The 25,190-nt window shown below is 49.7% G+C and overlaps 1 protein-coding gene across 3 annotated transcripts in view; it reads right to left on the reverse strand.

Annotated features, from left to right (window-relative positions):
- Positions 1-25,190, reverse strand: part of FRMD4B (FERM domain containing 4B) — a 126,407-nt gene that overhangs the window by 69,190 nt on the left and 32,027 nt on the right. The window contains exon 1 of one of the 3 annotated variants that reach the window (XM_054640127.2): positions 9,171-9,803. The exons of the other annotated variants lie outside the window; for them this stretch is intronic. Within the exon in view, the coding sequence (XP_054496102.2) occupies positions 9,171-9,332 (162 nt within the window). The 5' untranslated portion in view covers positions 9,333-9,803. Of the gene's footprint in view, positions 1-9,170; positions 9,804-25,190 lie in introns of those variants that run through there. 3 annotated transcript variants of the gene reach the window in all.

The following is a 25,190-nucleotide window of genomic DNA, read 5'->3' on the forward strand; positions in this document are numbered from 1 at the left end:
AGGTTTCTCTCTAACCAGAAGTTAGAGATCTTTGCTCCAGCTGCAGCAAAGTTACCAGAATCCAGCTTGGATTTAGCCCTTTGCTGAAGTAGCCAAGGCAGCATTTACAACAAAGACAGGAAAAAGCAGCTGTAAATGCTGGGATAAACAAACAGCCCCTTATCTCCTCAATGGAGTGCAAAAGACGCAAAGAAATTTTTATGGACTGATCCTCCAGGGCAAAGAGAAGAGCAAGCAGAAAGGTTTCAACCTACCCCACCCCAAACTTTCTCTGCTCTGTGCTGTTTCCTGGCTCTCCAGAGCTCCCAGCTCCAAGCACGATGTTTAACTCAGGACACACTGCAGGAGCACTAAATAACATTATCTGTCACTGCTAAGCATCAGAAATTAAAACACAGCCTCTTACCTCCACATTGCACAGCCTGCTGGTTTAAATGGACCTGAGAAACCCAAGGAGTGCTCCCAGTGTGCAGGCACTAAGCCTTCATGCTTTCTGCACATCTGAGCTGGGGGGAGAAGGGAGACATGATCCCGGACTCCTTCCGTTGCCATACAGTCTGAAGGAAGTGACCTTACTGCTTGTTGCTTTGATTACAGATTCAGAAACAAAAGCCCTTCCAGAGTGAGTCAGGGGACACAAGGGGTTGAAATGGGATTGTTAAAAATGGGAAAGCACTACAATTGTGGGCTGGTTGTTGGTTTTTTTTTTGTTGGTTTTTTTTTTTCCTGTGATATTAACCCCTTTATTATAAAACAAAACTGAATGAACAAGCAGGAGTCACTGACCAAAGGCACAGCACAGGTGCCAGTCCTGGGGCAGGGAGACACCCTGGTGTGGGATCATGGTTCCTGTGTCACAGAGTGCCCCATGCTGGCAGCTCTGTGCTTATTGGGAATTGCCATCACCCCTCCCAGCTCCTCCACCCCACACACTCCTCCTATCCGGGGACAGGAGGGGCCTTTGTGCAAAAACTTGGCACTAAAACTTCAAGCCACCCCCAGTCTGAACCCCTTGGAGCAAGGCTGAGCCCTGTGGCAGCAGGGAGCAACCCATCTGAAGGGATACAGGGACAGAGATAACCAGAGCTTTCTGCTCAGCCACCCTCACCCCATACATCAAGTGATACCTGCACTGTCCCCCCTGCAAGGCACCCCCGGGTACAGCACTGCACTGGACTGCCCAAACTGCTCCCCAAAGCACGGGTCTGCTGCTCTGACCTGGCTGCTGCACTCTGGGGAGGGCACTGAGAGCATGCACATCATGGCTGTGATGGCCATCTCACAGCCTTGGCCATCAATGTGAACTTGCTCCTGCTCCCCAGGGGTGCACCTTGCTGCTGGCAGAGGAGCAAATCACCCACCTGCTGTTCTGCTGCTCCTCTGCAGGCTGTTCTGTGTGCCAAACCCTGAGCCCTGCTTTGATTCCCTGATTCCCTCCCCACTGGCACATCAACCCACCAGGCTGCATGAACTGTGGAACTGTGTCAGGCAGGGCACAGGTGTCACACAGGCACTGACACAGCTCTCCTCAAAGAAAACTTAAACAACCGACTCTGCTTTCACTGAAAATGGAAAAATCAGAACAACAAAGAGCTGTGCGCCCAAATCCAGGAAGCCGCAACTTCCAGAGTTCCAAGGTGACCTCAGGCAGGTACACAAGAGGCAGAAAATCTCAAATTTACACATGCAGTTACTTCAAAAATCTGAATGCTCTTACTCAGTTATTTATGCTCTCAACTGAGCAGTCAGAGGACAAACTATGAAGATTCTCCCAATCCAATTTTAAAAATCCCGAGATCTATTTAATTTTTTTTTCTACTGAAGTTCAACACCTGGAACAAACTACCTTGCTTTTCCCAGAATGAAAGCGGGTCAAACTTGGGACAGCAACACCTCAGAGATGTGGCTCCCTCTTCTCAGAGGTCCTGAGGCCCCTTGGCCCTGCTGCAGCCCCCCAGACAGGAGGCTCTGTGCCCAGTGCTTGAGGCCAAGAACAGGCTCCATGAGGCTGCAGAGCACTGGGTAAGGACAGAGCCTTCCCAACAATGCTGGGAGAGCATTCTCTCACATTCTCCCTAAGTAACATCCATCCAGACACCTCCAGGGGGCAGCTACCCCAGACACCAGCATGCAGTGAGGTGCCAGAGGTGTCTCACCCTCCTTGTTTAATTCAGAAGAACCAGCTTTGATCAAATAACCACCCCTTCAATAGCTGCAGACAAAAGAGTTGTCTTTTTTCCCAAAGTTACTTTGTAAAAGCCAACATTCTCATAGTCATGAGACTACAAAAGCTTTCCACTCTATGCTCAATATCACAGGTTTCATGAAAAAACCATAAGCTGGCCCCACATCAGGCAGGAGGGTGCCAGGTCAGGTCCAGCCAGCTGGTCCAGACTGCACCAGCAACCTAAGACAGTTCTGGGAGGGGATTTCAGAGCAACCAACTTGCATTTGTCTCCAAAACAGACTCCAAAGCCCCAAAAATAAGAATGGAAAATAGACAGTGAGTCATGTTTCCTTAGAGACATGATGGGAAGGTTACCTGGGTGGTGCCAGCTTCTGCCCTGCTGGGATAACCACAATGACAGGAATAGCTGGAGGAGGGAGAGCACAGCTCCTGGGAGCATCTGTGGCCTCCAAACACACACAGAGCAGGGCTGCATAATTCAGCTGTACAGAGAACTTACTTTAACTGAGAAAAAATAAAGTTTAAAAGAAATACAGCACACCTGTAAGAGGCAGGAAGCTGCTGGAGTTGAGCAAGGGAACTTCTGCAACTCTGAGGCACAAAATGAGCTGGGTTTGGGGACAGCAGTGCCACAGCCCTTCAGTGAAGGGTGACCCTACAGGGAATGCAGCACACCCCAGCCCCCCCAGCAAGGTGAACAGATGCACTGAGCTTGAGATGAGAGAGGAATTACTGCCACTTTCACTATGGCTTAACAAATACCACCCTGCTCCAAAGCTCACACCCTCTGCCCAGCCCACATCTCCCTGCCCAGAAACCACTGGCCCAAGCAAAGGTGGAGCCAGGATGCTGAGGAAGCAGCACAGCACCAGCAGTACCATGGGTGGAGGTGCAGTGACTTCTCCAGCCCCATCCCCAGCTCTGCTGGCACCACAGCCCTGGGGCCAGCAGGGAGATGCACACTGGGGCACCCATCCCCAGGGCAGCACCCACCCCACATCAGCTGCAAAAGCAAGAGAAACATCACAGCCTTAATCCTAGCATTGCCTGGACTGTCAAAGATGACTTTTAATGGCTAAATCCAGCACATTCAAACTTTTCTCAGCTTCTTGATGACACTTGTTCTCCCCATCTCCTTCCCCAACACACCACTGCTGCATGTTTAAATGAGTGACAGATCAATTAGTGGGGAAAAGTGTACATGTGTATTTGTGTGTGGGAGGGTATTTAAGCTAATATATTCCAGCACTGATAGCTTTATCCTCTTTGCAGTCTCTGAGAATGAACTGGCCTCCATCTGTACAGAAGATTAGTAGAATCACTAATCACTAATTATGACTCAGAGGTTTTAAGAGCAATGCAGACTGTACAAGGGGTGGCCTGGTTTTCAGAAAATGAGGGGACAAAGATAGCACAGGGTTATTTTAAGCACATGGACAGTCCATGCAAGATCACAAAGTGCTGCCAGCTAAAGGGGTGACAGAGAGACAACCACTCAGGAGGATGAAAATGAAGCTTGTGCCTGCACGTGCCTGAAACACCACTTCTAATTTACCTTTCCATACAGTTTGTGTCCAGTCAGAGCAAGCTGGCCAGCCTCTCTGCAAGGGCCAGAATGGAGATTTATCCAAGCAAGCTCATACAGTGACACCTTTGTGCAGGAGTTGCTGCCTCTGAGAAGCGGCGCCAGCGACATTCGAAATCCAACGTTCTCTGTGAGCTGCGTCACATCCAGGGGGAAAATATTTATACAGGCCCAAGTGCTTTGTGAATAGAAGGCACTGTTTGAAACTGGCACCATCACACCCCAAAGGAAATGAGATGAAGTTCACAGTCTGGTTGTGAAGTTTGTCAGCGAGGGAAGAGGGAGAAGCCATAAAAAAGAAATGATATTTTTGTTTGAATCAGCTCTCCCGAACAGAAAACGCTGTATCATGAGCTCAGATGGAAATGGATCTGGCAGAGAGCTCTGGAAAGCTGCTGTTGGGAGTGTGCAGAGCCAAGTTTAACTCTAAGCTGTCAGGAGGCAGCGCCCCAAGGTCCCAGCCATGGGGACACCTCCCTGTGCCAGCTTTGGACACGATGGGAGCTCTGCAGGTGGCATAGGAGCAGCATCACTGCATTAGATCAGATCCCTTCAAAAAGAAAAACAGCTGGATGGATGAAAGCAGCCAGAGCAAAGCTTTTCCAGGGTAACCAGTAATCCTCAGTGCACAAGGTGAAATCTTTGAAGGAACACAGACATATATTCAGTGTCCTCTAAAAAGGTTTTCAAGCTCCCTTTGAAAAGCCCTGACCTGCAAGAACACCTTGAGATGCTTGTGCTGAGCATCACTCCTGGGGTCTGTCTGGTGAGGAACAAAGTCCTGCCCTGACAACACAGCCCCAGCTTTGTGCTCTCCCTCACCACACTCCAGCACTGCTTTTCATCATGGTGAAAAGAGAAGGGAAAAAAAGGCATCTCAATTTGTTGTCAGCACTTTTCATAATGGAAAGTTAAGGTGTGGCAGCAGAGGAAGCACGGTGCTCACTGTCCAAACCAACTACGTTAGCACTGGAGGAAACACAAGGCAGCCACTTCCTCTCCCACCCCAGGTACCACGGGCCAGACACACGGACAAAGCTGATTTCTTGTGCTTCATCAGCAACATTTCTCACTTCATGCAGAGGAAATGACCTTTCAGAGGTTAAAAAGCACTTTGTCCAAAAGACCCATATGAAAAGTTCACACTGTTATGCTGTAATTTATCAGGTAATTACCAGTGCACTTGGTAATTTCAGTTACTCCTAAACTGCTTAATCACAGAGATGCTCCCACATCTGTCTGTATATCCAGCAGATCAATCTCAATGTGCCATTGTATTCTGCAGGGAGTTTGGGAACAGTTTTCCCATTTTTTTTTACCACTTTGTGTGGAGCAGACTGACTGACACACATTCAACCCTGACCCTAAACCTTTCACTTGACCAGTTTTGAATTTATAAGAGTTAGCTGCATCATTAAATAGACTTTGATGCCATGTCCCATTCCTGCTTACCCACACTGAGGAATCACTGTGTTGTGGGATGTACTGGTGGCAAGTGGCATTGATATCTCAGAGGAAAACTTTGTGTCAGTACCCCAATAAATACCAGGCCAGAGGTAATGTAGGTAACTAAATACAGGATAAATGTTGATTCTAGAAGTCTTTGGCCTTGCAGCTGCTCATTAACCTCATTTATATAAAAATTTCACTTTGTTTTACTGCCCTATAATTAAATCTAAGACAGGTGGCCTATAAACCCAGCATGTGGAGGGTCCTGCAGAAAGCTTTCTTTGGGAATAGCATCAGGACACCTAGAAATGCCATGTTGTCCCATCTCAGGCATCAGGAGGGGCTCTGGGAAGACTCCCTAAAGCCACAGCACTATGTGCCAGAGCTCCACAACCAAATACAGCCCTCAGTCCTTTCTCTGGTAGGAAAAGGGAACCCTTGAGTAAAGGTTTCTATGCCAAATTCTCATCCAGGAATTTTCCCTAACAGCCCCAATAATTCATACTGACTTGCTGCTGTTAGAAAAACGACCTGTGCCAGCTTTTCCATCAGCTGTCTCTGGAAATCTGTTATTTCTAGGACAGGCTTGAAATGCTCCCTGCCATGGACAAGACAATGTTCCCTGGCACAGAAGCCAAGGGCTCAGAGAATCAACTCTCACACTGGGCAGCCTCTCCCCTCCTGAGGGTTTGGGGTTATTTCAGAATGAAACGGGAAACCCCAGCAGTGCTTTGGCTCACAACCTCCTCCAGATGAAAGGGCTCTGGGCAAGCAGGACATCTCTTCTCTTCTGGCAGGTGGGACAGATGATGGGAAGCATCCTGGAGCAAGGATCAGCTTGGGGAAGTGCCTGGGCTGGGTTTGAGGTCCTTGCGCCCAGGTGAAACCTTGGAAAAGGTTTCCCACATACACATGCCAGAAACACAAAGGCTAAGGGGAAGGTGACTGACAAAGGCTGGTTTGTGCTTGTTGGGGTGGGTTTTAGTTGTGCTTAAAGCTGCTAAGGCAGGTAAGGGCTTTATGCTGGCAGAGAGGATTTGAGCCTGCCCCGTGACCACCTCTGCACCTGCCAGCTCCCAAACACAGCTGGGACCCTGCTCAGACACACAGAGGTGTTTGTGGCTTCTCTGAGCTGCAGCTCGGGCTCAGCTCTCCCACCAGGCTACCAAGCAGTTTGTGTTTTAAAAAGACTAAAAATCCCCCTCACCACAATAACCCATGTGCCACCCCAAGGAGAAGGAATCCTGCTTGCTTTCCTTTCTCCACAAAAATGTACTGGTGATTAAATAGAGACTTGCTGGCAGCATCCAACTCACACAAAAAGAGCCACTGGCCCACAAAATGTGACTCCCAAATACTGCTCAAAGCAAACTGAGGCTTCCAGGGCTGATCAGCAGCACAAGTGCCTGTCACCTCACCCTGCCCTGCTCATCCCTTGCATGCAGCTCAGTGCACTGAGTTCTGCCTGGTGTCCTGGTCTGTCACATCATGCACAGTCCAGGGAACCCTCAAGGAACCCCTCAGAGAGGGGAAAAGCCCATGTTTAGCCACAAAAACCTCTGTATGAAACCCGTGGTATTTTTCACATCTGGAGTATGAATGCAAAAGAGCCACAGAAATGTGAGTGTAGTCCACGAAGCCAAGGTGGGAAATGTTTAAGCACCTGTCCAGGAGTTAATTTCAATAGGAACACAGGGCTAAAAGGTGCTTTCATGTGGCTGCAATAACTACAGGACTTCTGGGGAAAAAACCTGAGAGGACAAACAGCATCCCTGGCAGGTAGGAGTGCTGCTATACCCTTTCCACAAAGAACAGGGGAACAGGGGATAACAATTTGCTCAAGACAATGCAGGATCTGTGATAATGATGAGACACAAAATCATACACCCAAGATTAGAGCCCTGTCCCACAGACACTGCAACATCCACTTCCTCAGAGAAACAACCCCATGGAGTGTTCTGCACTGCCCAGAGAGGCTCAGAGTTCCTCCCTGTAAGCAGGGGTAACCCAGCCACTGCCTCTAGCTGTTTCTATAGCCTGAAGTGCTCAAAAAATTAAGAAAACCAATTTGATTCCTGCAAGGCTCAGATATCTGAGAAGTTGGGTGACCTTTAACGCTGTGTGCTCAGTCCTGCACTCACTGGACTCAGCCAGAGGCTTGAGCAGCTGAGAGCCAAGACTTCAGCACAAGAAGCAAAGTGTTACACAACCCAAAAAGGAAGGGCTGCAGGGCATTCCTTCAGCCATCTCACTTTAATACACCCCAAATTACCACTGGCACATTCCTGCTGTTAAAATGTGAGAGTTGCTTTGCTCCTGCCAGGTTTCACCTCCCAGGGAAGACTCTCAGAGCAGCAGGTGAGGAGCAACAGGTCCCTGCATGTCCCCAGCAGGACAAGTTGTGGGCAGAGGGGAAGGGGCACTCCCTGTCCACTTCCCTGGCTCAAGGTCTGCCTGGTAGGATGAGAGAAGAACCAATCTCCTCTTTTCACATCCCCACTTTCAGACACTGGCACAGGTCAGTGATGCTTTTCATAAAAAAAGGACAAGACAAAGCAGCCACTAGGACACAGTAAGTTTGGGCAGAGATACAGCTACAGTTGGTATGGAAAAAATCTCTTTTCACCTCAAGCCAGCCATCAGAGTATGATGAACAGGCTGAATACAGCTGTTGTCTGAGCTGGTCCTCACTGAGTCCTTATTCCAGCCCTGGAGGGATGGGATTTTACCTCCATGGGGATGCAGTGGGGAGGGAAGGCAGTCTAGGCTGCATGCTCTGTATGTGAATGGACCTGAAAATAACACCCACACAGCACAGGTGTAGCTAGAGAGGAAGAAGAGAGTCAGGGCTGCCTCCCACCACATCCCCACAGGTCAGTAAAGGTGGGCAAAGGAAAAGCAATGACACCTTTACTCCTGCATTCCCTAACTAGCCAGGATCCCTGTATGGATCCCTATCCACAGTGACACCTGTGTCAGACACACCCCACAGTGTTTCCATACATGATCTGCCCAAGGTACATTCGAGCACTGGTACATTTAGCACTGCAAAGCTGCTCTCCCACTCCTGAGCCCTCCCTAAAGCTAAATACCAGCAGATCACCTTAGGATTAACCAGGCACAGATGTCCTCTTAGCATGAGGACTTTCCCAGGGAAGTTGCATCCTCGTGGCTCTGGAGAGCTGTTTGCTATGAGCTGTGCCACTCTCTGTATTGCAACACAGCAGGGAGAGGGGAGAAGCTGCTTTGAAACATTCGCCCTGGTGCAGCAAACACACACAGGGAGGCTGAGAGCAGGCACGCAGCACAAGTTCACATGCGAGACAGAAACACGGACACACAGAAATAAACACCTGCCAGCAAAAACAGACTCGAGAAGGAGTGACACCACCCTCACTGCAACTGGACACCTCAATGACTGCAAGTACGGGGCTGTGCTCAAGGGGAGCCCCCCAATTGCAGTGCCAGGACCCACTGCAGCAATCCCTCTGCCACGCACAGGACTATCACGTTACAAGCTGCCGCTATTCAGTGACACAAACACGGCAGAAAAAGCCACAGCCGGTGTCTCCCATGGGAGAGGGCACAAGCAGAGAGGAGCTCCCGGAGCTCTGCCCCAAAATCCCGAGGGCAACGATGGTGACAGCAGCAAGAGGGGCTCCCAGGGGTGTAATATGGGGGGCACCTGGCCAAAACACTTGTGGATTGACTGACAAAACACACTTGGCACAGAAAGCATCCCCCCCAACCCCTGAATTCAGGCAGAGAGCCAGCACTTAGAAAGCAACACCGGACCAGCTCCGAGCCAGTTGGAGACCCTGCGGTGCCGCCTCGATGCTCCTCACCCCATCGCAGCCACTTCGCAGAGAGAACAAACACGCAGCGGGGCAGGTGCGGGGACGCCGCTGCAAGGAAAAGCCGGGACGGCGAGCTGGGTGTGTTTGTTACCTGGTAGACATCGCGGAGGCCGCACCAGGCTCGCAGCGCCTGGCGGCACGCCCGCAGCCGGGCCGAGTAGCAGCGGCGCAGCGCGGCCACGGTCACGGTCCAGAGCAGGCGGCTGCCGCCGAGCAGCACATCCTCCACGCCGCACATCAGCACCGGAGCCATCGGCCGCTCCCTCCGCTGGATGCTGCGCCTGCCTCGCTGCTCAGACGCCTGGCATGAGGCTGCTGCCCGGCTTTATTCTGCCGCGCAGAGCCAGGGTCAAGCCTTCAAACAAACTCCTCTTTCACGGCGCTTCCTGGGCAGATTCCCAGGCATGCCCCGGCTCCTGACGCCCAGCCAGCGGCTGCAGTAGCTCAGCCCGACCGGCAGCTCACACAGCAGCCTTGTCCTTAGCAGCTTATATAAAGCTCTGTTAAGCCCCGCTAGCTAGCACTGTGTTTTCCAATTAAATGTTAACCCTTTTGCCATATGCCCCGACAAGAAGCCCATTTAGATGCTGCGGGAGGAGAGGAAGGCGCTGAGCGCTGCCGCCCTTCAATGAGCTGGGCAGGCGCTGCACACACGAATCCCGAGCTATCTGCCTCCAACACCTCATTATCCGCTATACAGGGAACAAAGCTGTCATCGTTTTCTCGCGGCTGAGCCCTTGCTCAAATTATACAGCAGAAATCCTACTTGAAAAAGGCACTTCTAGGAAGCAGGGGGGGTAGGAGGGGAGGGTGGCGAATCAGTCCTGCAGAAATAGAATAGCTTGGAAGAGACCTTAAAGTTCATATTGTCCCAAACCCTGCTATGGGCAGGGACACATTCCACTAGATCAGGTTACTCAGAGCCCTATCCAAGCTGGCTTTGAACGCAACTTGTGCCAGTGCCTCACAGTAAAACAGATGCACTAACTTCTCTATCCCACAGCACAGAGCCATCCCTCTGTTCAACACCTTCCCCTCGGCTGTTGCACCACATGGGTAAAACACCCAAAACGTGCTGAAGAGATGATTAAAACTCTACTCTTGAACTAACTCCATTAACACAGCACTTGCTGCAGGAAAAAAACAAAGCTGGGCATTGTAGCCGAGCCCTTCACAACAGCCCGCAGCAAATAAACACTGCAATAATCACCCACAGGAGACTCCAGCCTTGCCTCCAGCCAGTTTAAAATTAAACAGCACCCTGCCCTCCTGGGGCTTAAAGTGTTAAAGCTCCCAAACCTTCCATTTGAGCGCTTTTCCCTGTTACAAGCTGAGGGAAGGTGGAAGACAAAACATGATTAATCTTTTTAAACCCCTCCTCAAAGGATTTGACACTTTCTAAGCTTTTTGGGACAGAAGCTGTGTGCTACCATCAGCACCTTGTTGAAGAATCGATTCAAGGAGCAGATTTTTGGCTAAAATCATCAGCAAGGCTGACCTGTAGGAGCGAACTCTTGCGCAATGCAATGAATGGAAAGGGTCAGGAGCAGCCGGCACACACAGGCTGGGTGGGAGAGCTAAATCCCACCAAACCTCCCCAAAGGCACTGCCTGCCCGTCCCAAATATCCTCACGGGAGGAACACACCTGCGTGCCCACGGCTCAGTGGAAGCATTCACAAACCCCCCCTTCATCCCTTATTCATCAGCCTGCTCCCAACCGCAGGAGCTCACACGCCGTGAGCGCTGCTGTGGCAGCTGGGTGATGTAATTCTGCAGGCAGATGCCTGCCTGCCTGTTTGAGACAGGCTTTGGACCGGTGTCTCCGAGATCCCCCTCTTCCCTTTCATGCATGACAGAGTGAATGCAGCCCTGGTCCTCTTGGTGCTGCTGTCCCTTGGCTGTGCTGGTGCCAGGGGGTTCTGGTCACTCCAAGCCTTGCTTGCTTTCATATGGGGAAAACAACAACCACATTTCAAATGGGTAAAGCTCATTTGGGTAAAGCTGCTACAAAGTGAGCCCAAGCAGAGGAGGATATGGCTGCTTGTAACAAGAGACAAACAAAGATTTGGGCTCTACAGCATCCATATTTCCACTCCACGGGTTTTATCATGCCCTGGAATTACTCAGAGCCCGTAGCCACAAAAGAATCCTCCTCCTCCTCCTCCAGTGCTGCCCACCACTGTGTTTAGAGGACTTTGACAGCAATCCACAGGTACTGAACAGAAAAGGTTTCCCTCTTCCACTGGGAGAGAGTGGTCACAAATATCCATGGGGTTATTCTAATAACCTGAGCCAGCAGCAGTGCCAGGCTGGGCAGCAGGGAATTGCCATTCCCTCACAGAACACTGCTTTGGAGAGGAATCAGCCAGGAAAATCTCCAATGGCATCTGCTCACTGCGGTCAAGTCATATCCAAATTTAAACACAGAGATAAAAAAAAAAAAAAATTCAGTTTTCAAGTGCCATTTCTAGAAGAAAAGAAAAGGACCTTTGTAGCTAAAGAAACAGTTCAGGGAACTGTCCTGTGCCAGGAAAATCCAACCAACCCACTAGGAAAAGTTTACGTGGTTTTGTGCTGTGCCTGCTGCCCTCAGTGCCTTTTTGTTTTGCCTTTTTCCTCCCCCCATTACCTAACTAGATTGAAAAATAAGGATGATGATTTTCTCTTTCAACAGAGCACAGCAGATTTGTGCTAGGTTTTTTGCTTTTGGGTTTGTTTGCGTGTTTGGTTTTTTTCAATAGCTCTATGATCCATGGTATCTTTACACTGAACTTACATTTCTGCACAGTTTTCTTCATGCTTCACAAGCTCCTGTGAGCCTGAGCAATGGCCTCAGATGCTCCAGCTCAGAAGGCAGAGCCAGAGGTGCTCAGGCCTTCCCTCCTCACTGCTCCTAGCTCCACATTCCCATCACCTTGTGCAGGCTTTACGTTCCTACAGCAAAGTTACAGCTCCATGGGTTTGCTGGAGCAAGGCAAGAACCTTCTCTCCAGCCTTATTCTCAGGGCACATGGACTTCAATTCCAGTCTCACAAACAGAAACTTCACCCATTTTTTCATCCCTGGGTGATAAAACAAGAATTAAGTCCCACCTGGAGTTCACCTTCCCAGCTGACCCAAGTACAGGAGTGCACTGTCCCTTGAACCTGGACAGTGTTAAACACACACAGAAATAAAAAGCAAAGGAAGTTTGTGATGCAAAGAGCAGCTAAATGCAATTCAGGATAGTTTGGGTGGAGTTATATGCAGCTGATGAATTATCCATTCACATCAGTCTTAGTCTTGCATTGACTTCCACTCTAAGAACCTGACTGTATGTGGGTTAGTTTGAAATACCTAAATAATACCCAAGCTCCTTAGAGTCAGAACAGAAAACAAAATTCAGCGAGGGAAAGGCAGCAGGATAAATACCCAGGTGGTTTCCAAAGGCTCTACCATCCAGATTTCTATTCTGTGAGGAGAAGGAGGGGGAGAGGGCTCTCAGAAAATGTCTTTGTAGATACATGTACCACTGTCAGGGGAGCACAAGAGACAGCTACTGCAGATCTGTTTGATGTGCAGTCATATGAACAACACAGCATTCACTGCTGATAAGGAATAAGCCTACACAACAGTGATCTAAGGAGAATGTCACTTGAAAAGGCAGCAGAAAACTTGATGTGTGGCAGACTCATGCTTCTCCTCACATTATTGACTGCAGATCCAGAATAATGAGTAATAAAAAGAACAAAGGTTTGCTACCAACATAATAGGAAAAGATGATCCCAAGTGGATTCTCAGGCTTCCTTGCATGTTATCTTCTATGCCAAAATTAATGGAACCAGGCTTAGCTGAAATGCTGCTCCTCTTTTCAAAGTTGCTCATATGAAGTTCAGAATAAAGATGAATAAAGAATTCATCTGCCTGTGAGGCCAGAGGACAAGAGCATCAATCTGCTTTTAAATCTACATTGCAGTATTGCTCCTAGATAGGACTTTTGATTAGACATGCAGGAAAGGACACACACACACACAAAGTCCCTGGTGATAGCAAATGAAATTAAAGCTTTGATCATTTTCAGTCTCTGAACCTTCCGCCAAAAAAGGTGAGTTATTGTGCAGATGCATGAAATGTCTAATTCTGCAGGCTCACAGATGTCTGTCCTGACCAGAGCTTTAAAACATGCTCTGATCCATACTCTGCACTCATATTGATTACACCTGATTGCAGCCAATATTTGTAACATTCCATAGAGAAAGCAGTACAGTTCAGGGAACACACACACAAAAAAACAACAACAAACCAAAAAACCCACTGAGAGCCCTCACAAAGTTATGAGAGGCACACACCACTATTGACATCTGCTGTTACCTGCACTCCCAGGGCTCCAGCCCTGAAGCCCTGAGCCCACCCAGGGCAATGAGAAGCATCACTGAGATTTGTGCCAGAACCCAAAATCCTCCTTGTCCTCTGAATTCCCACCAGGAACCAGCTGCAGTCCCACTTCATCCTGCTTCACCCACACGTGCTTCTCCTTTCTGCACAAATCTCTGTGCAGATCTGCATGAAAATCTTCCCATTTTGCTCAAGTTAGAAGCCAACAGCACACAATTACACTGCCTTTAAAAATAAACTTAAGCACTGCTCAAAGGTGCTGTTTTGTAGGCGGTTTCATGAGCATGAACAACAGGATTACTTGGGAATTAGGACTTTCAGACAATGCTGAAGGCTGCATATCCCCTACAACTTTGTTTTTTAAATTCCTGTCATGAACCAAGCCTGTCAAGCTGTGAGCATTAATGCAATTAAGCCCAAATAAAGATGAAGTGACTTTTCAAAAATGGGTTTTGCTACACTCTGGCCCTTAATTACCAACTTAAATATAAAGTGAAATGCAGACACTGGGCACCCTCTCTTTGATGTTCTAACCTCTCAGTACATAAGATGCTTAAGCAGCAGCACCAGTGCACAGGATAAATCTGTAATCCAACCTGCCCTGATTGAGAGCTTCTGATGCAAGATTCAACTTCTGGTAAAAGTGTTTGCAAACCAATTTTGTTCCTTGAGATTATCAAAAAGAATTAATCATAATGTGCCTCTAACTAACCTACTTAATCCTTCATATAGCACAAATCTGGGGACCTCTCAGAAATTAAGTCTACACTTCCACAATGATTTATTTACTGCCATTCACATTATCAAAATTAAATTTAGAAAGAATGAAAGGGCCATGCTACTCTCCTTTAAGGCTAACAACAGCATCCAGTGAAGCTATTTATTTATCAGGTTCTACACCAGGAATTTCAATTCCCAGCTTTCACCCACTGAACTGCACCTGTGTCAAGTGCCTGCTGTAGCTGAAAGCCACAACTACACCCAAAATGATCCACAGCTCCAGAGGGAGGCTGATGCCTAATGTTCTCATCTCTGGATGAGGCACAGCCTCTAACAAGCTTATTTAACAGCAGCCTTACATATTTCTAAAGAAGGTGCTGCTGTTTTCCCTCCTCTCACAGAGCCTGGGCTGCACTGTATTGCTCTACACTAATAATATAAACACAACACCCTGATGAACACATTTTTAAAGATGAACAGCCACTGTGCCAGAAACACAAATTTCCTGCAGTCTGGATTCCACAGTAAATTAGTTAATTAGCACTTCACATCAGAAATGAGGTGCCACAGTCTTTTAACTTTATAAATGATTAAGCAGCTGCTGATTCCTCAAACAGCAAATTTCATACCTGCCATACCCAGAACTACAAAATCAGGTCAGGTTCAAAACAAGCAGCAGATGCTCCAGTTTCACCAGTCAGGGTTTATCACCTTGCACTGCCACACTATCACCAGCAGAACAGCATCACCCAGTTTTCAATCACAAACCCAGTTCCTCCCATAGCCTGTGGCCAGTGCAGCAGGGCTGTAATTTAGCCCAGCTCCACTGGCTTCAGTGAAACCTCACGTGTCCAAACACCATCAGTCAGGTGGGGACGCTCGAGGAGGCTACGTGACACCTGGCAGCAGGGAGCAGGACTTCTGATGCAGGTCACTACTAACATGGACCTACACACACATTGTACTTCAATGTTTATACATTTAAATTTTCCTAATTTATAAATTTAAATTTGTATTTCTAAGGTGGGAGAACTTTACAGCCTCAAAGTCAGTTTGTAACACAAAGATACCCAGTAGGGAGAAACACCAGACCTGTGAGGAAAGAAGGATGAGGAAATGGGAGAAAAGAGTTTGATCTCCAGCTGAAAGAGGATTTGCCTCTATCACACAGAACAAAGCATCCCATTTAGAATGCTTTCTAAATACAGGTTTCTGTCCTTTCTCAGCTGCATGGTGATGGCCAGCAGAGCAGGATGGGGACCAGCAGGGAGGCTGACACCTACCCAGCCACCAGCACCACTGTCTGCACCTCTGTGGGCACAGAGACCTGCCCAGGGACACAGCACAGCAGCTCAGGATGTGACACTGCCTTCCCTGCTCCAGGATGGGGCAGGAGCCTGGAAAACCACCCTCTTGTTCTCTGCTTTGTGGGAAGGGCTTCCTTCTCAAGGAAAGCTCCTTCAGGAGGGGACAGTCATCACCAGTGACATGGGAAACCATCCTGCTCTTGGTTCTACTCCCAGGTCACATCTGGAGGAAGCCAGAGATCAAATGGCACAGGGTGGAAACGTGGAGCATCCTCAGAGCTGCAGAGATTGGCACCACCAACAGAGAGGGCTTCACCCAGAGCCTCCCTCCCTGAGACAGAGCTGCCAGAGGAAATGATTCAGCCCCACCAGCCCCCTGTGAGAGGGAGGACACCCCAACCCAGCTCAGGGCTGTCCTTCTGGGGAGCATCCAGGGGAAGTGACAGCACAGGGGGGAGAGACTGTGGCTGCCTTGGCAAGCTGAGGCAGGAAAAGCAATTTCTCTCCAAGCTGCTGATTTCACCTACCTGAAGGTGCTGATTTCACATCAGGGTTTCCTAACTAGGTCCCAGCTCTGTAGCAGGTCACTCTCACTCCCATGCAGGCTGTGCCATGCCTCCTACCCCAATACCAGCCCTCAGAGATGGTCCCCAAGCCTGAGAGGGGACAGGAGCCTCCAAAGAGGGACTGAGACCCTGCAGAGCAAAGGGCAAGCAGCCCTTTGAAAATAAATTATACACCATGAAAATAAATTATAGAAAGAGACAAAACACCCTCTGCACCTTCATCTTGTACCTCTACTTCCCCCAGAGCGGCAGGGGAGAGTAATAAAGTGCACAAAATACTTTCCACATCCTGGTTTTGGAGAAAAAACTCTAACATCATCTGTGCACTCACACACCATGCTGACAGAATTTCTACCTCCTGTGCCCAGTTATTCAGGTGAGTGAGCCCAGTCCCTTCTCCTCCCACAGCCAGCCCTGCTGCAGCAGCTGGAGCAGTGCCAGGCTCCTCTCTGTGGCTGGACACTCCTCTGCCCATCACCTCACTGGAGCCATGAAGTGCTTCAGGGTCCTATCAGAGACCTGGCAGGCCCCAAGTCTGCAGGACCAAAGGGTTCCAGGCAGGTGACACATCCAGCCCCACTGGTTTGTCCCTGGCTGCAGGAGGGGCTCCTCCCCAGCTCTGGTCACTCAGGTGGACACCCTGCTCCCCAAGAGGTGCCACACCTGCCCAGCTTCCCCCAGGCACCACCATGGATGCTGCCATTGCCCTGCTAATGTCCCAGACAAACGTGGGACAGCGTCTCCTTCATTTTGAGTCGTCAAGGAGCATTAAAGGGAGCTTGGAGAAGCCAGGTAATTACTGCTGGATGAAGTATTTCACAGTAGATGGAAGGACGTGAGGAGCATGGAAAACCAGGGCTGCCCCAGCTTTATGATTATTTTATAGCCTCGTTAATCTGTGGCAAATGGGGCAGAATTAGTGCATAACCTAAATTCTGGGCAGACATCTACAGCTCTGTAAGAGGAAGCATAAATGAGATAGTAAAGTTTCAGCATTCTGCATGATATATATGGGCAAAGAGGCAAAATAAGAACCCAAACCTACCAGCTTCCTGACAAGAATCTTTTAAAGAGTGAGAATAAGTGATATCTAACTCTTATAATTATATCCTCAGTGCATTCATTCTCTTAGGATGAGTAACTCAGGATGCTGTAGCCTCCAGAAAAATCATGACTCAGAGCAGTGCTCTGCCCTTGATTAGGCTTTATGGGTCATGCCTAGCCCAGGGAAGGTGCACCCAGGAAAGGACTTGCCCTTCCCTAGGTAGCAGATGACAGAGCTCAGATCACTGCCCTCCATCAAACACGAACCAAGACAACATCTTGGATGCCTTTGTGCTTCTTCTCCCCATCCCCAGTTCCAGGCCACAAACCCAGCAAGAGCAGGATTCACTTCTGTGTCCATTCAGCATCTGGCCCAGCAGAGCACCAATACTGATACCATCAAAACCCTTATTTAAAGTAGCCCATCCCCAGGGCTGCTGGCTGGCAGGGATGAGGGCAGCAGCACAGCAGAGCAGCTGATGCTCTCCAGGGCCACCAGCATGTCACAGGCATCTTTTATGAAAAATCCTTTCCTTAGGATTTTTCCTCCTGAGAAGCTGAGAGGCCTCTGGAACAAGATGTAAACAATGGTTATCTGCTGCTGTGGGATGCAACAGGTGGAGCTGTGATTGGCCCATGTTGGCTGTTTCTAATTAATGGCCAATCACAGTCAGCTGGCTCGGACAGAGAGTCCAAGCCACAAACCTTTGTTATCATTCTTTCCTATTCTATTCTTAGCTAGAATAAGGAAATCTGAGGAAATCCTTTCTTCTATTCTTTTAGTATAGTTTAAGGTAACATATATCATAAAATAAGAAATCAAGCCTTCTTCTCCTTTGACATGGAGTCAAATCCTCATCTTTTCCCTCAACCTGAGAGCCCTGTGAACAGCATCACACCAGCACCCACTTCACCTCCCCCAGGCCCCAGCCCCACCCCTCCAGCACACCCAGGAGAACGGTCCTGTGGACATTTTTATCTGGGATTTGATCCTGCATAGTCTGAAGACAATGGATCTCGTTGCACCTGCTGTAGGTGAGGTCAGTCCAGATCCTTTGAGGCAGAGCTGTGCATTTTCCCAGCCAGGGGACAACCACTAACCAGGGGAAAGAGAGAGCACTTGTTAATAGAAGAGACAAAAATAAATTGGTACTGTAAGTCCATATAATAAATTGCCAGCACTTTTGGTGCTATGGACTGATGTTTTCTGTGAACACAGGTCTGCTGCAATTGCACTTCCAGAGCTAGGAAACACAAAAACAACATTTCACAATGTCTCATCTGTTGCTACAACAATTAGTGCCTCATTTTATTAACAAAGTACCTGTAAAGTGCTCATTTGCCAGCTCTGGACAAATAAATGGGCAATAACCATCTAAAATTTGAAAGCAGGCAGGTTGGGATGTCTTGTTGTTAGACCAGATGAGCTCTGGTGTAAAGCATCTCTTGAAGGTGAGCCTGGCTTCAGGGTGGCTGAATCTGGCTGTGGAGAAGGAAACAAGCTGAGCAGCTCATGGCATTTTCCCAAAGAGGGGTCACTCTGTGGCTCTGGGGTGCAAGGAGCTGGTCCAAAGGAGAAGGAGAAAGAGCAGCCATTGAAAGGATGTTTTCATCCTCACCAGGCATCCAAAACAAACAAGCAGCATGTCATGGGCTCGATCCAAAGCCCATTGAGAGCAGTGGAAAGCCTCCAGCAGCCCTCAATAGGCTCATGGGGAGGCTGGGCATGCCTTGGGAGCCCCACGAGCTGCCCCACCAACAAACACACTGAGCCCAGTGGGGACTCTCCACCTCCTGCAGCTCCTCCTGCCACTGCTGTCCTGTTCTCCTCAGCCCCAGCAGGCATCCTGCAGTCATTGGCTATTCAAGCCACCCTTTTATTAAATATACTTCTTTAATACAAGTATATATTAAATATACTTATATAAAAATATTTTTTTTCCTACACAGCCCCAGGAACTCATACAGGTTTTTAATCCATTGCTGATGTCACTGTGGCCCACAAGATCTGCACCAAAACCCTGAACTCAGCTTCTGTGCTCCACAAGGCTCAGTCCTCCCCCAGTTGCCACCCTCGTGTTTGCCCAGGAGCTTCCAGGAGTTGGACAAGAAATCTGCACTGATGCTACAGAAATTCCAAGTTCTTCTCACCAAGACAGGTCGAGTTTAGACAGAGCAGACCTCCTTTGAAATCCACAAGTCTTGATGCAATTTTCCCTCTTTTTTATGAAGGAATCCCCAAGAGAAAGGCCTGACGCCAGCAGCGCTATCAGACACTGCAGGGTGGGAGCAGTGACGTGGGGAAATGTCAGAAACACAAACAATGAGAGAGGAAGAGGGAGGGAAGGGCTGAGGGGACACAGCTGGGGTGGCCACGGGGGCTGTGGCAGCCCATTGAGGTCAGCAGGACCTGACCCTGCAGGAAACAGGGTGAGGAGTGGGCATGGAGCCCTGTCCCTGCCAGGGGAGGGCACACACAGAGCTCAGCCTGCAGGGAACAGGGTGAGGAACTGGGTGAGGAGTGGGCACAGAGCCCTGTCCCTGCCAGGGGAGGGCACACACAGAGCTCAGCCTGCAGGGAACAGGGTGAGGAACTGGGTGAGGAGTGGGCACAGAGCCCTGTCCCTGCCAGGGGAGGGCACATACAGAGCTCAGCCTGCAGGGAACAGGGTGAGGAGTGGGCATGGAGCCCTGTCCCTGCCAGGGGAGGGCACACACTGAGCTCAGCCTGCAGGAAACAGGGTGAGGAGCTGGGTGAGGAGTGGGCACAGAGCCCTGTCCCTGCCAGGGAAGGTGCACACCCAGCTCAGCCTGCAGGGAACAGGGTGAGGAGTGGGCATGGAGCCCTGTCCCTGCCAGGGGAGAGCACACACACAGCTCAGCCTGCAGGAAACAGGGTGAGGAGCTGGGTATGGAGCCCTGTCCCTGCCAGGGGAGAGCACACACAGCTCAGCCTGCAGGGAACAGGGTGAGGAGCTGGGTGAGGAGTGGGCACAGAGCCCTGTCCCTGCCAGGGGAGGGCACACCCAGCTCAGCCCCTCCTCACAACCCCACCAGACTCAGGGGGCACAGCAGCTCCCCCCTTGCCAGCACATCTGTCCCCACAGCTGGTGGCCATGGGCAGATCCACAGGAAAAACTGTGGTTTTGGGTTTTTTTACTTATCCCAGCACTTGTGGAGGGTGAGGAAAGGGTGCAGAGGAAGGGGTGGCACCTCAGCCCACAGCTCAGTCACTGATTTTGTAGCTAACTGGAGAGAACAGAAGGGAAAAGGCAATGGTAAAGCCCATTCTCCCATTTTGCCAAAGGACTGTTGATAAAACAGGCTGTTAAAACTCAATATACTTCAGATCCAGTGTTTTCTTCTGGTTTTTAACTCCTTTTAGCTTTTCCCTCCTCATCACCTTGGCAAAAAGGGAAGCCCAGCAGACTTGCTGGGGCTTTAGCCCAGCCAGGCTCCCTACATTCCCTGATCTCTCTTCTGGCCATCCTGCAACAGCATCAACTCCCCAATGGGGTCAATCTGAGACCATTCATACACTTTTAAAGTTATTCCTGCTGTAATGGGCACAAATGAGAATTCTGCATTTGTTAACAATTATCTCAGGCAGTAACTTCAGTTCCCCCTCAACTTCCAATGGAGACAATGCAGACTGAGGACTGAATAGTACCTGTTGGCAGAGAAACTTTCAAATTAATGGATAAGAGGGGTTAAAATGGCTTCCTAAAAGAAGAAATCCCATTGCTTCCCTCTCCCTGCCCCCTTGGGATGTGAAGCAGACTTGAAAACTGCCCTTGCCATTATCAGAGCTGTGATTCAATCAGCTTCTCATGGCCCTAATTAGCGGCTATTTGTTTTCATGGGTGTGATTCCTCACTTGCCAAGACTGCAGAATTGTAATGTATTTTTCCCTTCCTCCTTGGAGAGGACATGAGACCTCAGCCAAGGAAAAAGGAAGCCATTTGGAGCAGGAAGAGGATGCTTGGAAGTAGAGCTGGGGTGCTTATATTAGGCCCTTTCAGAGGTCAGAGGATCAAACTGAGTTTTTTTTTTTAAAGTCTGCTGTTCTCATTCACATTAATGGGCAAAATTGTAGCACAAAGGGCCCTTGGCCTGGCAGTTTGAGCAGGTCACTCTGTCCTGTCCAGCTGGTCCTGGGGGATGCTCCCAGAAACCCAACCCTGTGCACCCTGGCTGGACGGGGACAGGGGACATCCAGCCCAGGGAACCAGAGCTCCTGCTCCTCCCTCCCCACAGTTCCACATCAGGAGGAAGGAGAACTTCCAGCTGCTTCTGGCTGGACCCTGCTACACCCAGTTTCATTCCCTCCTCCCCATATACCTCAAGGCAGGTGGGAGCTTTGGGTGGGAACAGCTCCAGGACTGGGGCTTTGGAGGGCAAAGAAAGCACAGCTGAAAGCTGAAAGGGGCTCAAATGTCCCACAGGCTGCCTGCAGAGACAGTAACATTGCTCCTTAGGGGGGGATAGATGGAGGGGACTGTCCCCCATCACAGCCCTGTCCTTCCCACCCTCCCCAGGCACTCCGTGGCCTTGGCAGGGACATGGGGATATCTGTCCCTTCTTGGGGATACCTTCCCTTCCCTGTCCCCAATGTGACAGCAAGCTCCCTCAGCACACAACTCACTCACAGAAGGGGAAAATAAATTCTGAGCTTCAAAACCAAATCTAGCTGGTGTTACATTTTCAAATCCTCAGTGAGTTAAGGAAAATATAAAAAGAGTTACAGTGAACATCCTTTCCCCCTTCCCCTGCTGCTGAATATTAAATCAAATAATTCCTCCCCCCACCAGGAACACAGCAGCCAAAGGACTGCAACTCCTGTTTCTGTATTGCTAAGTGATGCACTGGCCCTACAGCAGGTAAAATTGTAGCACAGCACCATCTGTTTCCCAATCTGCTTGCTGCCAGTTTCCATTGCAGGGATTTACTCCCACAGCCCTCCCAAGGCAGAGCTGAGCTGCTGGGCAGAGCATCTGCCACAAGAGAAAGGGATCTGTCACCTGCCCACTGGGGACACAACCCACTGAAAGGTGGGGACAGAACATTTATTTTCTGTCACACAGCACAGGCCCACAGTGCCAGCTCCAGTGAATAGCCCTTGATGATGCTACACATCCTTAACAGATTGCAGGGGAAGGCACATTTTCCAGCTGTTTGTGCCTTGTGCCAGAGCACATTTAGATCAGCAGTTTCTCTTCTAAGTGTTCCGGGGGTTGCTGCAAATTTTCCACTATGATTAAGGAGAAGGAGAAAAGCAGCCAACAGTTCCACATCTTTAGATTGAAATTCAAGGGACTCGTACACAAGAGCTTGTGAAAGCCTCAGATGGCAGTCAGGCAGCTCCCAGTGTCCTGTGTGCAATGGTTTCAGATCTCAAACAGTGACCACAGCACCAGGGAGCCCAGCACAGAGCTGACCCCAAGGGTGACAGTCCCCATGGGGAGCTCAGGGGGTGCCAAGCCCCAGTGCTGGGGGTGCAGAGCCCTCCCAGGGCTGCCCCATCTGCAGCTCCCTTGAGTTACAGGGGGACAGACTGACAGGCAACAGAGCCAAGCCCAAATCGCTGCTGTTCTCCCTGCAGAGCAGCTGGTGGGGCTCTGTGCTCAGCAAGGGGAGCAGAGCCCTCAGCAGCTGGAGCAGCAGAAAGTGTTCTGGGGCTGGGAGCCTCCATCCCCTCACCACCCACAGTACACATCATGCCCACATGGCCAGCTGAGCCACCAGCATCGGGAGCAGGTCTGCCATGAGCAACACCCATGCAAAATACACCTGGGAGAACCCTCTGAATACCCTTCATGCTCTGTCCCTTCTGCCCCAAGCTCCAGGAGCACCTCCACCAACCACATCCCCCAGCTCCTGTGGTGGTACCAATCCCCCAGGCTCAACCTACATCAGCTCAAAGAAGTTGCTCTCACCTGAGCCTCAGGAGTCAGGCACCTCCTGGAAGGGAAAGCTGCTTGCACTGCTCACCCCCTGGCACACGCCATAAACTCTCCTGGATCCGTGTCCTGATGCTCCTCTCAGCGCCCCCACCTCGTCCTGGCTCTTGTGCACAGCCTGGCCCGGGTGGCTGTCGCTGGCCAGGGGCTCTGGGCACACACCAGGACACCCGAGCTGGTGGCTGCAGGCAGGGGAATTCCTGCAGCACCTCCCAGGGCAGGCGGGACAGGAGAGCACACAAAGCAATGAGCAAACTGGTTCAGCCTGTTGCTGCCTCTGCTGAGGGCCAGCTCGGCACGGGAGGTGTGGAAGTCATGTGTTCACTCCTGCCCCAGCTTGGAAAACAAAAAAAAAACATACCCAAAAAATCAAGTGGTTTCGTAGGATTTAAGACTTTCACCTAATTACTTTCAAAGAGGTTATTTGATGACTGAAATAAGGCCAAAACAAGACCTAGAATTTCAATGCCAAAGTTGTAGCAAAACAAATCCTTTCTCCTCCCAGATTTTGTTTTACATATAAGCACCTCCTCTTCTACAGCCCTGATTTTACTGTTCAGTCAGGAATGGAGAGTCTTGTTCCCACTTCTCTTCTCCAGCCCCATCTATGTCACAGGCTGTAAGAAATCAAGACAATGGCATCACTTTAGAAACAACCTGCCCTCATCTCCCATGGAAGGAAAGGAGAGGATCCATCAATGCTTCAAAAAGGTCCAGCTGATCTGGAAGTACAACCTGTTTGTTATATTCTCCTTACACCTTGAATATCTCAACTCCCATGGTTGCAGGTTTCAGCAGCTGCTTTTTTGCCTAAGGGATGCACCACATAAATGCACCAAAACAGCTCTGAGCCAGCAGAGAGCCAAGGGAAAGGCTGATCCCAGGCCAAGCCAGCCTGGCACAGGAGCCACTGGCCCACCTGTGGCTGTGGGACTCTCCCTTGATGCCATCAGAGACACAATCTCACTTCAGCTCTTCAAGAGAGCCCCAATGAGATCAGATCTTGGGATGCTTTTTCTCATTTCTCCCAATAAAAGAACTTGCTAGGGAGAAGTCATTGGACACTTTATCCTTCCTCACTGCAGCACTGTTAGTGCCTGTGCTTTGCTGCATTTCAGCCCTGTGTGGGGAGAGATTCACCTGCTGCACTGTGCATCCCAGAGGTGTGTGCAAAACCAGCACCCCCAAAGGAGCCACTGCCCTGCCTGCAGCAACCAGATTGCTCCACTTGGAGATTCTGACATCCAGGATTTAAAGCATCTGTGCCTGAGTGCACTTCTGGGCCTGTTGTTGGGATTGCTCTGCTGGAACCTAATCAATTTATCCTCACAGTTCCCCATCCTCAGTTTTATACACCATGTATGGATTTCGTCCTTTTTATTTTTTCATTATTTTTGCAGCGTCTTTATGGGACACCACAAGGCAGAACATCTATTTTCCCTTGCAAAAATCTCATGCATCCTAAATGGAAACATTTTTCCAGATTTTTACCCACAGTCACACAGAACAATGTCCATGTCCCAGCCTGTAACAGCAGACAGGGGTTACAGAAAACACCAGGGACACAGCCAAGACCCCCTGGCACAGACTGAACCACAGCACAGCTCCATGGTGACATTCCTGTGCCCCCCAGCCAGCAGCCACTCCTGCTGCATGCCTTGGCTCAGTCCACATGCAAACCCCTCCTTGCTTAGCATCTTTTAGGTTCATCTCTGCATAATCCTCCCCTCCATTAGGCTAATGAATGAAATGTTTCCAAGGAGCAGAAACACACTTGTTACCAAATTACAAGACTCAGGCTGCAGCAGATCCTTTAAACAAACACATCCTGACTAAGCTCTTCTAACCCTGTTTACCCAATCTCCCTCCTGCAGCCCTTGGGTATCCCCAAAAAGCAGCAGCAGGACCGGTCTTCCCATGGCCCAAGGCTCTGGTGAGTGTTTCAAGCTTGGCTTTATGCAAGGAATCTGTCCAATTCCCCTCCTGCATCCACACACCTGCTCTCAGAGAGGGCAGCTCCAGCATTAAAAACATCCAGCACTGCCAAAATCTCCTGGCTTTTCTCCTCAGCAGCTGCAGCATGCACAGATTACAGTTTTGGGGGCCCTCAAATAAAACTCAAGCCTAGGGGAGCTGCCC

This window comes from Agelaius phoeniceus, chromosome 11 (assembly GCF_051311805.1).
Source record: "Agelaius phoeniceus isolate bAgePho1 chromosome 11, bAgePho1.hap1, whole genome shotgun sequence".
NCBI classification, from domain to species: Eukaryota; Metazoa; Chordata; class Aves; order Passeriformes; family Icteridae; genus Agelaius; species Agelaius phoeniceus.